General features: G+C 38.3%; 3 protein-coding genes across 3 annotated transcripts in view; all 3 read left to right on the top strand.

The window, feature by feature from the left end:
• Window positions 1-4435, top strand: part of LOC131998026 (mucin-5AC-like) — a gene marked incomplete at its 5' end in the record, with an annotated part of 40885 nt that extends 36450 nt beyond the window's left edge. The window contains one exon of the mRNA XM_059369986.1: window positions 4251-4435. Coding sequence (XP_059225969.1) covers window positions 4251-4300 — 50 coding nt within the window. The remainder of the gene's footprint in view (window positions 1-4250) is intronic.
• A 5-nt stretch (window positions 4436-4440) lies between these two features.
• On the top strand, window positions 4441-5679 carry LOC106084591 (putative uncharacterized protein DDB_G0287457). The gene has a single exon (XM_013248404.2). The coding sequence runs from the start codon at window positions 4641-4643 to the stop codon at window positions 5223-5225; it is 585 nt and encodes a 194-aa protein (XP_013103858.2). The 5' UTR covers window positions 4441-4640; the 3' UTR covers window positions 5226-5679.
• Window positions 5680-6923: 1244 nt separating this feature from the next.
• Window positions 6924-13234, top strand: part of LOC106084589 (probable nuclear hormone receptor HR3) — a 36583-nt gene continuing 30272 nt past the window's right edge. The window contains exon 1 of the mRNA XM_013248402.2: window positions 6924-7069. Within this exon, the coding sequence (XP_013103856.1) occupies window positions 6943-7069 (127 nt within the window). The 5' untranslated portion in view covers window positions 6924-6942. The remainder of the gene's footprint in view (window positions 7070-13234) is intronic.

The following is a 13234-nucleotide window of genomic DNA, read 5'->3' on the forward strand; positions in this document are numbered from 1 at the left end:
AATCTATTGGTCTATATCCGTGCATTTTTCCAAATCGTGATGATCACGCCATTACAGTTTCTGGATGGCGACCTGTCATAATGCCCACCGGTTATAAGACCCAAAATAAATATTGGGCGTTATGACCGCCCATAGCACGGTGATAAGGCCCAACATTAAATTGAGCGTCATTACCGCCTAACTTTAATAAGAAAAACCAGTAAGGAAAGGCAAAAGTCGGGCGAAGCCGAATATAATATACCCCTACCCCTACCCCTACACCTACCTTACAATTATAAATTCGGGCAATGTATAAATATATATGTATATGAGAGCTATATCTAAATCTGAACCGATTTTGATGAAATCTCGCACATATGTTATGATCAGTAACAAAACAATCCATGCCAAATTTTGTGCAGATTGGTTACAAATTGTGTTTATTACAGCCTTATAAGTGTAAATCGGGCGATACATATATATTGGAGCTATATCCAAATCTGAACCGATTTTGATGAAAACTAGCAAATATGTTAACATCAGCAGCAAAACAATTCGTGCCAAATTTCGTGCAGATCGGTTGAACATTGTAGCTACAACGCCTAATTAAGTGCAAATCGGGCGATACATATATATGGGAGCTATATCTAAATCTGAACCGATTTTGATGAAATTTTGAAGATATGTTAAGATCGGTAAAAAAACAATCCGTGCCAAATTTTGTAATTTAAGTGCAAATCGGGCGATACATATATATGGGAGCTATATCTAAATCTGAACCGATTTTGATCAAAATCAATAGCGTTCGTCCTTGGGTCAAAAAAGTGATATGTGCAAAATTTCGTGATAATTGAACAACAAATACCACCTACACTTTGATTACAAGAATCAGAATCAGAAAGTGATTCAGAGTCGATCGGTATACTTATCAATGGGTCTAGCTCTTCTCCTTCTTAGCGCTGCAAACAAATGCACAAATCTATAGTACCGTGTACCACAGTAGTGGTGTAGGATATAAAAAGTTAAAAGACTTGCATTGTATCATCAACTGCTTGACAAAAGGGGCAACGAATTTTTCATCACGCTAAAATAACTGAAAAAGTTTAACTTGATGGTTGTGGGTGTTTAGTTGATGCAACAACGTTTTCAGTCGATCACGCCAGTGATACTACGCCGTACTCAATATTCGTAGGATATGCAGAACACCTTAATCAATTTGGCAAAGGTGATGATGAAGCTAAATTGCATATGGCAAAATTGTTGGTTAACACAATAACTTTTAACATTTCAACGAAAAGTTAAACTTTACAGATATGTAGCATTGAAAAATCTCGATATTAACGCAAAAATTAAACTATCGATAGGTTACCAGGCAATTTGGTAGTAGCTTCATACATTTTTTTTATTTTTACTATTGGGTTAAAATTGCCCACATTGCGCCGTGCGAATTCTAAGACTAAGGATATCTCTTAGCGAATAGCTCAAAAAAGGAAGAGTGCTATCCTTTTTGCCAAAACAATAGTACAGCCATCTATTTTTTTGGTGGAAAATTGGGCCATTTAATTTAAAGGCGTTGTTGTAATGTAATGCTTAAAAATAGTCTGTTTACCGTGCTTTGTTTCCTTAATTTAAGGATTGATTATTGTTGTGACCAACCCTATGACCATTATAAACTCTGTGAGGCATGCCTCTTATTGACATGGAGCTGCTCTCATAATTTCCGAGTTTTTGCAAGTGCTTTCCCCACAACACATCTATGCATGCCTAGATTTGCTCTTACTTGGATGAGATTTTCTCTGCATTTTCCTCTCTACGAGGATGGTAGATGTAAGTCACCGTCGATTTGCTGCAGCTGCGCGGCAACAGCACGAGCAAAAGGAGTGAGGAGCCAACGGACACTGACAAAAAAATCAATGATGACGTATGCACGCGTTTGTAGTGGGGCATACACAAACTTGTGTATAACAGTTTTCCTTGCCGACAACACCACCACCACCACCATCACCACCGCAGTCAAACTTTTCTCCCACCCCTGCGGTCTCATGCAATGCCCCACCACCCCGTCGTCGTCGTTGTCATGCGGCACTAAACCATGCCGTAGTTATTTATATTTCATAATGTAAGTCAGTCGGTACATGGGAATGAATGAATGGCCGCGTATTCGTGTATGTATCCAAGCATGCATGTTTGTCTGAATGTAGGAATGGTTTGTTGGATACCGGTATGCAGTGGCAGCTCCAATGTGGCATGTAAATCACCACAGTGTCTTGCCTTTGCCTACATGAAGTGGAAGTGGTTTGCATTGTGCAAATGCTCACCCACTGAAGACGTAAGTCGTAGTTGAGATATTTGAGTGGGCAATTTTAACCAGGTTTGGGAATTTTGACCCCAGACCCCAGGCTAATTTTATAAGAAATCTTTATAGAAGTCAATGCTCTCTGATATCGCTGATAAACCCTCGCATGTTGTCATTATTTACCACCATTGCAAAAATGTTTGTGAAGTTTACGCAGGGTCCGCCCAGTCCGATCATCCTTTTGATGGCTCATGAGGAGAGTCAGACCTTATACAAACAAAAAAGTTGGGGGTTATTTAGAAGTGCGAATTCTATGTAATAGGGTACTACAAACCTTTTCTGTAGGTTTGTAGTTTCTTTGGTAGTATTAGTGATGGCACATTAATGATGAAAAATGGCGAGAGATTTTTGGGACAGATTGCAAAGAATCCGAAAAACTTACGAAATTAACCGAGAATAAAGATAGACATCTACAAATTGGTGGCGGTACTGACATACTTCTCTTATTTACGGACTCACAGTAAAATTTGATGCAAAATATTTCATACTATGCTCTTTAAGTTACGTTGGAGGCCACCGTAACGCAGAGGTTAGCGTTACGCCTGGGTTCAAATCCTGGCGAGAACATCAGAAAAAATTATCCCCTCCTTATGCTGGCGACATTTTTAAAGTACTATGCCAGTTAAAACTTCTTCCCCAAAAAGGTGTCGCACTGCGGCACACCGTTCGGACTCGTCTATAAAAACGGGGTCCTTGAGCTTAAAATTTGAATCGGCCAGCACTCAGTGATATGTGAGAAGTTTGCTAAGGTTCTTTAGTGGAATGTTCATGGTCATATTTGCATTGCATTTGCTCCTTGAGTTTAATAATGGGAGATCATTGTTCGATTCGCCGAGGAGCAAAATTATCACTTAACGATGCCAACTAGTAATTGTCACATGGATGCTTTAATTTTCCTTAAACTTATTACAGGTACATAGCAGTTAATTTTGGGATTTATGATGAATGTTTTTGTCATCACTCTCCAAGAGTTAAGTTTTCGGCCAAAATCGGCACCAACTCTGAATATGAGTTTGAGATCTCTATCCATGCGAGGACTCTTTAATCACATTTTTAACTCCTAAGTGTGGATAACAATGCACTCTCCAGTTGTGGGGATATTGAAAAATTTGTTTGACAAATTTCATTCGTAGCCTATGAAATGCTTCAACAACAACACAGTGATGCCTAAATTTGAAGGTGTTCTTTGCTGTGCTATTGTTGAATCCAAACATTGGGTATATAAACCTAAGCTGGACAATATTCACAAAACTATTTCTCGCCACATACCGAAAATAAGAGGATCACGTTGAATCTAAAGGTGCATTTTTGCAAACATTTTCCGTAGTCGTAACACTGTTTGGATTTTTCATTCAGTAACAACAACAACAACAACAACGGCAACAACCAGAAAGCAGAGGCAATAGCAGCACAAGCAACATAAGTGTTGTTAAGCTCAATGGGTCATAGAACTTTTTCCATTTTCCACCCAAGTTGAAAGGAAGAAACAAAAAAAAAAAAAAAAAAACAAAAGCGGAAAAACACAGCAGGCTTTTATATTCTCTTACTCTTTGGTTATCGACTATGACGAATGAAGGGTGCAGAGGGCATTGCAGTGCCCATGGGTAGGGCGAGTTGCCGTGTGACTATGGGGGGCTGATTTGTGGAACGCCACAACCACCCCCATCACGCTGCAGAGCAATGACAACGATGTGCTTATTGATTTCACTGCACTGCCAGGACATGGGGACACATTGGGAGTAGTGGGGATCGCTCACTGAGAGGACTGTAGAAAAAAATAAACAAATGATGGCTTACAAGTCCTTCGCTTGGGGTGCATGACAATGGCAGTTTTAAAGAGATTTGCATGCCATGAAAAAAATTGTAAATTGGATTGCTTTTAAATTTGCGGCTTTTTTTTTTTTTTTTGTTTTAGTGAAGAAGAGAAAAAAACGAAGTTTTGGAAACATTTTGAACTTTCTTTAAAACATTTCTTTGCCAAAGAAATCTATTTTTTGTTTCGAACACAATGGGATCTTTTATAAATGCCGGGAATAATGCGATGTCAAAGACTAACAAATGGCACTTGAGGCCTTCCAGTTGGGCCTGAGTCTGAGCAAAAGTGTGTAGCGGAGCGGGTGAGGGGTTTTAGCTTTCTTATTGCCGCCACCGCCATCGTCATCACCGTCGTCGCCTAAGAAGAAAGCGAAGATAGTGGGAAAGTGAGAGACAAAGCAAACAAGCCACAAAAAAAAGAAAGAAAGAGAGAGAGAAAGAAAGAAAAGAGAAACAAAAATTTATTTTATTACGTTACGAATTCCACCAAATGTCTTCCGGAATAAATTGTCGTGAAATTTTCGTGTTTTTGGATATTTTGATTTGGAATCAAACAAAGCGGAGAAATCGACAAAACAATAATGATAATAATAACAACAGCAACAACAACAACAACAACAATAATAACAGCATTACAAGTAACATCAGCGGCGATACAACAACACCAACAGCAGCCACAACCACCACCACGACTGCAAGTACTACCACCATCAATCGACAACCCAACAAACAAAATTATTTGAATACATCAGTGAGTGGTGGTACAACGGCCACAGCCACAGCCGCAGCGACAGCCACAGCAACAGCTACAGCTACAGCTGAGGCCGCAGTGAAAGTGATCAAGTGCAAAAATACGACACACAATCAAAACAATAAAATAACTATTACAACATACAATAACGACAAAAACAACTACAACAACAACAACAATAACAGAATTACAAAAAGTAACGAACCAAGCAATAATACTAATACAACACAACTAAATCACCAACATCATCAACTGCAGCAGCATCAGCAACAGCACTTTGATTTAATGAAAAATCAAATTGAAATCCTCCAAAAGTTCAGCTGAAACTTTCTAAATCTCCGGAACTAAAACATAAACCAACCACCCAACAGCCACAACAACAATTACAGTCATACGAAAGAAAGAAAGAAAGCACTCCTATGATTCTTTCACATTTTATTTTGTTTTGTAGTTTTCTCTTTTAATAGTTTTGTGCAAAAAAAAGTCTCTCTTCTGCGAGCAAGTGATACAACAAAGCAGCGATTGTCTTCGTCACGGGCGACAATTGCTTGCGTTCATCGATTGTTTGGTTTTGTTGTTACATTCTCTACTCAACTCTCCTCTCCTCTCAGCCTCATGTTTCTGTTAAATAATTACTAAAAAAAAATTATCACATAATAAGGAAGAAGAGGAAAGCGAAATAATCTACAAAAGGCTTTAAATTTAGAAAATTATTAAAGGAGTATCTAGTAAGAAATTTAAATTTAAAAATAAATCAGAACAAGTGTCTTAATTACAAAAAAAACACATAACAAAAAAAAATTAAAATAATACCTAAAATTATATTAGTTATAACAACAACAACAACAAGAAAAAGTAAATTAGCCTATACACATAGAATAAAAAAACAAAAACGGAAACCAATATTGCAAAAAATAAATAATTAGCATTTTTTAATAACAAAATAATTATACATACATACATCTAAACAAAATTTAACCAAAATTGTACCTATCACTAAAGAGTTAAAGCAAAAACAAAAATTATATAAGCAAAACAACAAAAACAAAAAACCCAACAATAACGGAAACAGTAGCAAAATTTTATATACAAAATAATAATAACAACAACAACAACAACAAATAGTGGACTGTGATATTACAAATTTCACATCAGATATAACGCAAACACAACAACAACAACAACTAAATAAAATATCCCCCCTCCCCCGAATTTTATAACGTCACACAACAATAAAATTACGCGCTTAATTGGCAGCATTCAAGCGACAACCCTACATACCCCTCGAAACAGAAGAAAAAAATCACAACCAGAGCCTCCTGCCTCCCCATTTCTCTCTCTTTCACTCTCACATTCTCTCGACCCCCTCCACCCACAACAAAAGAAACAACAAAAAAAAAACAACAACAACAAATTGATCTACATACAAAGCAACCAAGCAACACAAGTGCAATGTTAAAAAGGGCCGCCTAACATAAGGCCAGAAAAACGAAATACAACAACAACAAAATAAAGTCTAGCAAAAATTTCAACAACAACAAACATCAAATGTTTCATTTCAACCAACAATAATTACAAAAAAATACATATATAAATAAACAAAAAGTAGCAACAACAATTACATAGCATTTAGCATTTATTTATATAAAAAAAAACAAAACAAAACAAAACAAAACATAAAAGTTATACATACAACAAATACAATTTGTTGTATTTTTTCTATAACAAATCTCCGTTGATAAACATACACAAGACATAGAAAAACCTAAAACTTACAACCATAAAACATGCCTTAACGTATATCCGACAAGAAAATAAACAAAAACTTATAAAGGAAAGTTTAATTTAAGCAAAAAAAAAAAATTAAAAAAAAACCAAACGCCGAGCGCATAAAACGCATTTAAAACAAAACAAAATAAAAAAAAACTAAAATAAAAATTTCTTAAGTTTTTCGAAAGAAAATTCAAACTCAGTTTTTCGTTCAACACCCCCTTTATACACGAAAACACATACACTCAACAACACCAAAAACAGAACTATAATGTATACGCAACGTATGTTTGATATGTGGAACAGTGTCACATCCAAGCTGGAAGCACACGCAAACACTTTGGGCCAGAGTAATGTACAATCGCCAGGACAAAACAACTCAAGTGGATCGATAAAAGGTAAACGACTGACTACTTTGTCTACTTAAAAGGTGCCTGAATGGGTGGGTGGGTTGGTGGTTAACGCGATTTGATGTTGGGGGGAGTGAGCATCATCATCACCACCTCCACCACCACTCATCAATCCCAACAATTTCGTATTTTATAAGTATTCTTAGGTTTAAAAATTTCCATCCATATCCATACTCAGGTTTCGTATACACTCTTCATGCATCCATACCACTCTGCTTTCTTGTGAAGCGCGAGTCTTAAGGACGTCAAACTTTGTTTGTGTTTTATATTTTCATTTCTTTAGGTTTTGAGGTACAAAATAAACATCTCAGTTCTTCCCTTCCCTTTGCATTGCCATTAACTGTTGGCTGACTGTTGCTTCTTTTTTTTTTTTGAAGTTGGCATCGGCATTTCTGGTTTTGTTGCCAACAAAGACGAACCATGCATTTCAACCACGGCTGGGATCGAACATTGCACGACCGACTGGCCAGCAGCAACATCGACATGTTAATTATTTTTGCCAAGTTGCCAAATCATTTTTAAGGAAAAAAAAAACTACGCTAATCCCCTCTTACACACTCTCTGTCGCGCGCTCTCTCTCTCTCTCTTTCTCTCTTCCACTCATGCAAGCACACGCGTCCAAGTACCACTTCACGTAAACAAAGCCAAGTGTTGTGGAGTGCGTGTGCAAGTGTAGTTTTGTGAATGTGTGCGTGTGCTAGGGAGAAACGCTTAAAAGTTACCTCAACAAAAGTTTGTCACACACACGCACACACAAACAAACATACATGGTTGCGAAGTAGTGAAAGTCATCATAATTTCCCTAAACACAACAGTTAGCCCTCGCGTAAAAGGCTTGTTCGATAATTTATGGCAATGGGGAAGCTAGAACGGACATCTATTGAAAAACTGAAGAAATTCTTTTGTAATGATATCGTATAACCCATAATCTGGGCTTTCAACAACTCAAGACTTCACTAAACTACAAAGAAAAAAACTTCTCTAACAAATGCAAAGATTAGTTTGTAATGCCGAAAAGCAGACGAGATGGACCATTGTAAGGTAAACCGATCGATTCAGAATCAGTTTCCGATTCGGTTCAGTCATACCCGTATGTGCGTTCGTCCGTCTGCCCATGTTCAAAGTATAGATTCCATTTTTTGATAGCATTTGCTTAAAGTTTGTAGCAGGTGATTTTTTTCAGCTTAGGAACGAATCCTATTGCAATTAGAAGAAATTAATTTAGTTTAATGTCTACCGATCCTCATGAAATTTGACCCAAAGCATTTCCTTTCCCCATATAATAAGGCAATAGCAACCACAAAAACTCAACCGATCTTCGTGATTTATAACTCTTCTGCACAATTCTTCCTTTTTTCATCAAAATCGGGATGATGTAGCTCTCATAACAATACATACATAGGTATTACTTATAAGTAGACATTGGAAACATATGCAAATGCATCCCCTCCTAATGCTGGCAACATTTGTGAGGAACTATGTCGTGTTAAACTTCTCTCCAAAGAGGTGTCGCACTGCGGCATGCCGTTCGGACTCGGCTATAAAAAGGAGGCCCCTTATCATTGAGCTTAAACTTGAATTGGACTGAAGTCATTGATATATGAGAAGTTTGCCCCTGTTCGTTAGTGGAATGTTCATGAGCAAAATTTGCTGGGCCAAATGTTTGACAAATTTTAACGTACCTTAGGTATAGTGTTTTAAAATGCCACGATACAAAATTTTTACATTGTATACTTTTTCCAAATGTATCGGTTAACTTTGCATTGCTACATTTTGGAAGTCAGCCTGTCTGTGTCAAATTTGTTACAGACTGGAATATGTTTGGATATAGCTGAATTTTAAACAGTGATCACTTAACGTTTTTCACGAATTTGGTCTAGATTGGATCATTTTTGGATATTGCTGGATTATGGGCTTACGACGTATGGGGGTTATATTAAGATATCGATCGATCTGAACCTATTTGCCATGGATGTCAAGGATATCGACACAACTCATTGTGCTAACATTCGGCGAAATCGGGTACTAAATGGGCTCTTTAAAGGTCGAAGAATTTGAATCGGGAGATAGGTATATATGGTAGCTGTATTCAATAATTGTCCGATTTGAACTATACTCGGTACGTATTATGAAAAGTTTAATGCAACTCAAATTTAAGCGAAATATGCTCATAAATGCGGTTTTATCGGCCTATAACTTTAAATCTTAAGAACGGTATTTATGGGGGCTATATTAAGATATAGATCACAACTCGTTGTGCCAACTTTCAGGGAAATCGGGTAAAAAATGTGGCTTTTTTAGACGTAATAACCCAAATCGGGAGATCGATATAAATTTGAACGTTGTAGGTCCACAGGATGCAATTAGACTATATTAGCTTCGAAAAAAAAAATTTTACATATTTGCTTTTTTAAAAATTTTATTGAAAAGAATCTAATGAGATTTGCTTTGAGATTTTTATACCCTCCACCGTAGGATGGGGGTATACTAATTTTGTCATTCTGTTTGTAACTACTCGAAATATTCGTCTGAGACCCCATAAAGTATATATATTCTTGATCGTCGTGACATTTTATGTCGATCTAGCCATGTCCGTCCGTCCGTCTGTCTGTCGAAAGCACGCTAACTTTCGAAGGAGTAAAGCTAGCCCATTGAAATTTTGCACAAATACTTTTTTTAGTGTAGGTCGGTTGGGATTGTACATGGGCCATATCGGTCCATGTTTTGATGTAGCTGCCACATAAACCGATCTTGGGTCTTGACTTCTTGAGTCTCTAGATGCACGTGGTGTTTTGGTATCACTTCCAACAACTGCGCAAAGTATGGTTTAAATGGTTTTGCACGACTTGTTTTGTTATGATACCCAACAAATGTGCCAAGTATGGTTCAAATCGGTCCATAACCTGATATAGCTGTCATATAAACCGATCTTGGGTCTTGACTTCTTGAGCCTCTAGAGGGCGCAATTCTTATCCGATTTGAATGAATTATTGCACGAAGTATTTTTTTATGATATCCAACAACTGTGCCAAGTATGGTTTGAATCGGTTCATAACCTGATATAGCTGTCATGTAAACAGATCAGGGGACTTAACTTCTCAAGCTTCTAGAGGGCGCAATTCCTATCCGATTTGGCAGAAATTTTGCGTGACGTATTTTATTCCTACTTTCAACAACTGTGCCAAATAAGGTTCAAATCGGTTTATATGGGATCTTGACTTCTTGAGCCTGCAGAGGTCACAATTATTATCCGATTTGCTTGAAATTTTGTACGACGTATCCTCTCATGACCATCAACATACGTGTTTATTATGGTCTGAATCGGTCTATAGCCTGATACAGCTCCCATATAAATCGATCACTCTATTTTACTTCTTGAGCTCCCCAAAGGGCGCAATTCTTATTCGAATTGGCTGACATTTTACACAGGTCAACATATAATTTAATTGTGGTCCAAACCGGACCATATTTTGATATCGGTTTAATAGCAGAGCAAATCTTTTCTTATATCCTGTTTGCCTAAGAAGAGATGCCGGTAAAAAAACTCGACAAATGCGATCCATGGTGGAGGGTATGTAAGATTCGGCCCGGCCGAACTTAGCACGCTTTTACTTGTCTTTTTCTTTTATACATTTCTTTATTGCAACATGATTTTGATATTTTGAAATTGTTGAAATTTTGTTTATTAGAGTGCTATACTCTTTAACTGGATTGGACCGATCGAGATACGTGTCCGTTTGGAAGATTTATGTGGAACGATTATCGACTATTAAGATTTGTGCTTTTCTTCTCAATACCTTTCACTTGACAGCCATATTGGCCTGATCGTGATAGTTGCCCGTTTTAGGGGTGAGGCGTTCCCACATGCTTTTTGACATTATTTGTTTTTGGGTTGACCAGAAGTATGCAAATCCGTTTAATCATCTTCAACATGTGCGTGATGCCACAGATGTAGCGTTTTTTGTCCCCTTCCAAATGATGGGGTTATACTAAATAATTTCGTCCGTTTGTAACACCTCGAAATACGTATTTATCTAAGAGTAGTAGTGTCCGTCCGTCCCTCTGTCTCTCAAAAAACCGCTAGCCACTTAAAATTTTACGCAAATACTTCTTATTAGTGTAGGGCGGTTGGGGTTGTAAATGGGCCATATAGGTCCATTTTTTGATATAGCTGCCATATAAACCGATCTTGAATCTTGAGCCTCCAGAGGGCGCAATTCCTATCCGATTTGGCTGAAATTTAGCAATGGGTGTTTTGTTATGACTTCCAAGAATTGTGCCAAATATGGTTCAAATAAATATCTGGTGGAGGGTGTACTATTGTAGATTCGGCCCGGCTGAACTTAGCACGCCTCTTTTGAGGAAACACAAGGAGGAGATTGAGGAAACCTTTTAAAACTGATGAAAATCTAACTGCTGCCAAAACTAAAGGGGAGATAGGTATTGAAAAATACTTTGGCATCTTTGGTTTTGGATTTTGATGATATATCTTTGATATTTTCCACTCAACTAAAATCTCAGATCTCTCAACTGGTATAACTATGCATGAGTGTGCATGTGTACGTACGAATGTGACTATGGCGAGGGTGGTTTGTTGGTTGCTACTTTTCTTCTTTGGTAGATTTGAAAGTTTTCACAATTCCCGACACGTCGAATTTGGTGGTCGTCTCTTGGTTTTTAGTTAATTCATGATTTACAGTTATTGCCGCTTCACGCATTTCATGTCATTCGGGCTGAGTTGACGACGTCTGCGTCGTTGGCCAACAGTCGAAGCGGCAGCAGCGAGAGTAAATGTGAATAAAATTTCAGCTGTAGCGAGTGAAGTCGTATGAAAAGAAAGCAAGAAATGCGGGACAAAAGAAAGGCTGTCTGTCACTTGGGCAAGGGAAAATACCAACAACGGTGGGAGAAAACAAAACATAATGAAAAATTAAACAAAAAAGCGCGCACGCACACACACATGCTCACTCACAGACCCCACATAAGGGGAGCGCAGCACGTAGTGGGGTTTTTGGGGAATAGCGCGGAGGCGAGGGTGCGTATTCAAGAAAAAAAAAAAAAACACACACACACACACCGAAATAATTTGTGCGCTCAGTAGAAAATGTTGATTGTGAATCTGGGCATAAATACAAACAAACGCACGCACGCACATGCAGACGCGTGTGTATGTTGGTTTGTTTGCATGCCCGTGTATATGTTGCCGATTATGACAATACCCCAACGATATAGTGGGGAATAAATTCGTTGTTCATTTGTACATTGGACGCAGCAGGTTTCTCCAGTGTGGCGGAAAGAAGAGTTAGGAAGAGCGTGAGCGAGAGCAGCCAGGGAGCGTCGGATCGAATATGCGTAAGAAAAAGTGAAAGAAATTTTTGTGTTGTTTTCTTTTCTCATTTCTTTTATCGAAAGTTGGGAGTGTGTGAAGTGTTTTGTTTAGCAATCGCCGAATTTGTTGATGAATTGTTGTGTTTAGATACGCGCGCTCTTCCAACGGAGAACGAGCGAGCGTACGAGCAAAGGGCAAGCAGACACAACAGGCGAAGTATCTACGGGCGGGATAGTTTGGCAGAGTTAAGTTAACAACGAAGTAGTAACACAGTCAGACCGACAGATGGGCGCACGGACGGACGGAAAGACTAGCTAGCCAGGGCACATATTTCTATGATGAGGGTTCCAACGACAATGCCTGTACATTTTGTTACGGGTGTGTGTGTGTGTGTGTGAGTGCGTAAATGAGTATGGCGATAAAAAGCACTATTACATCAACATCAACCATCAAATCGACGATAGCAGCAACGATGAAAATACAACAACTACATTGCCAACAGGAGCAACACCCCACCAACAACGACATGGGCCCATGCGACGATGGCAACGACGACAACAATATCCACGCAACGCAACGAAACGCAGCAACCAAGTCCCACTATCATAACGCTCGCTCTATTATGTCGTTGGTTTGATTGTTCCAATCAGACGAACAACGAACGAACGAACGAACATTCGCTTGCACATAGATTTGCGTAGTGTCACACGAACCACACACACACACACGAACACCCATACTCACGAATAATTAAATGTGGATTTTGATGTATGTAAGCACGACTGTATATCTGGATACGCAAATGTTTGTTGCCACAGCGCAAA

Source organism: Stomoxys calcitrans, chromosome 5 (assembly GCF_963082655.1).
Source record: "Stomoxys calcitrans chromosome 5, idStoCalc2.1, whole genome shotgun sequence".
In the NCBI taxonomy this organism is placed as follows: Eukaryota; Metazoa; Arthropoda; class Insecta; order Diptera; family Muscidae; genus Stomoxys; species Stomoxys calcitrans.

Excerpts from the sequence above, each read along its gene's own strand:
- LOC106084591 (XM_013248404.2), top strand. The coding sequence starts at position 4,641 with ATGTCTTCCGGAATAAATTGTCGTGAAATTTTCGTGTTTTTGGATATT.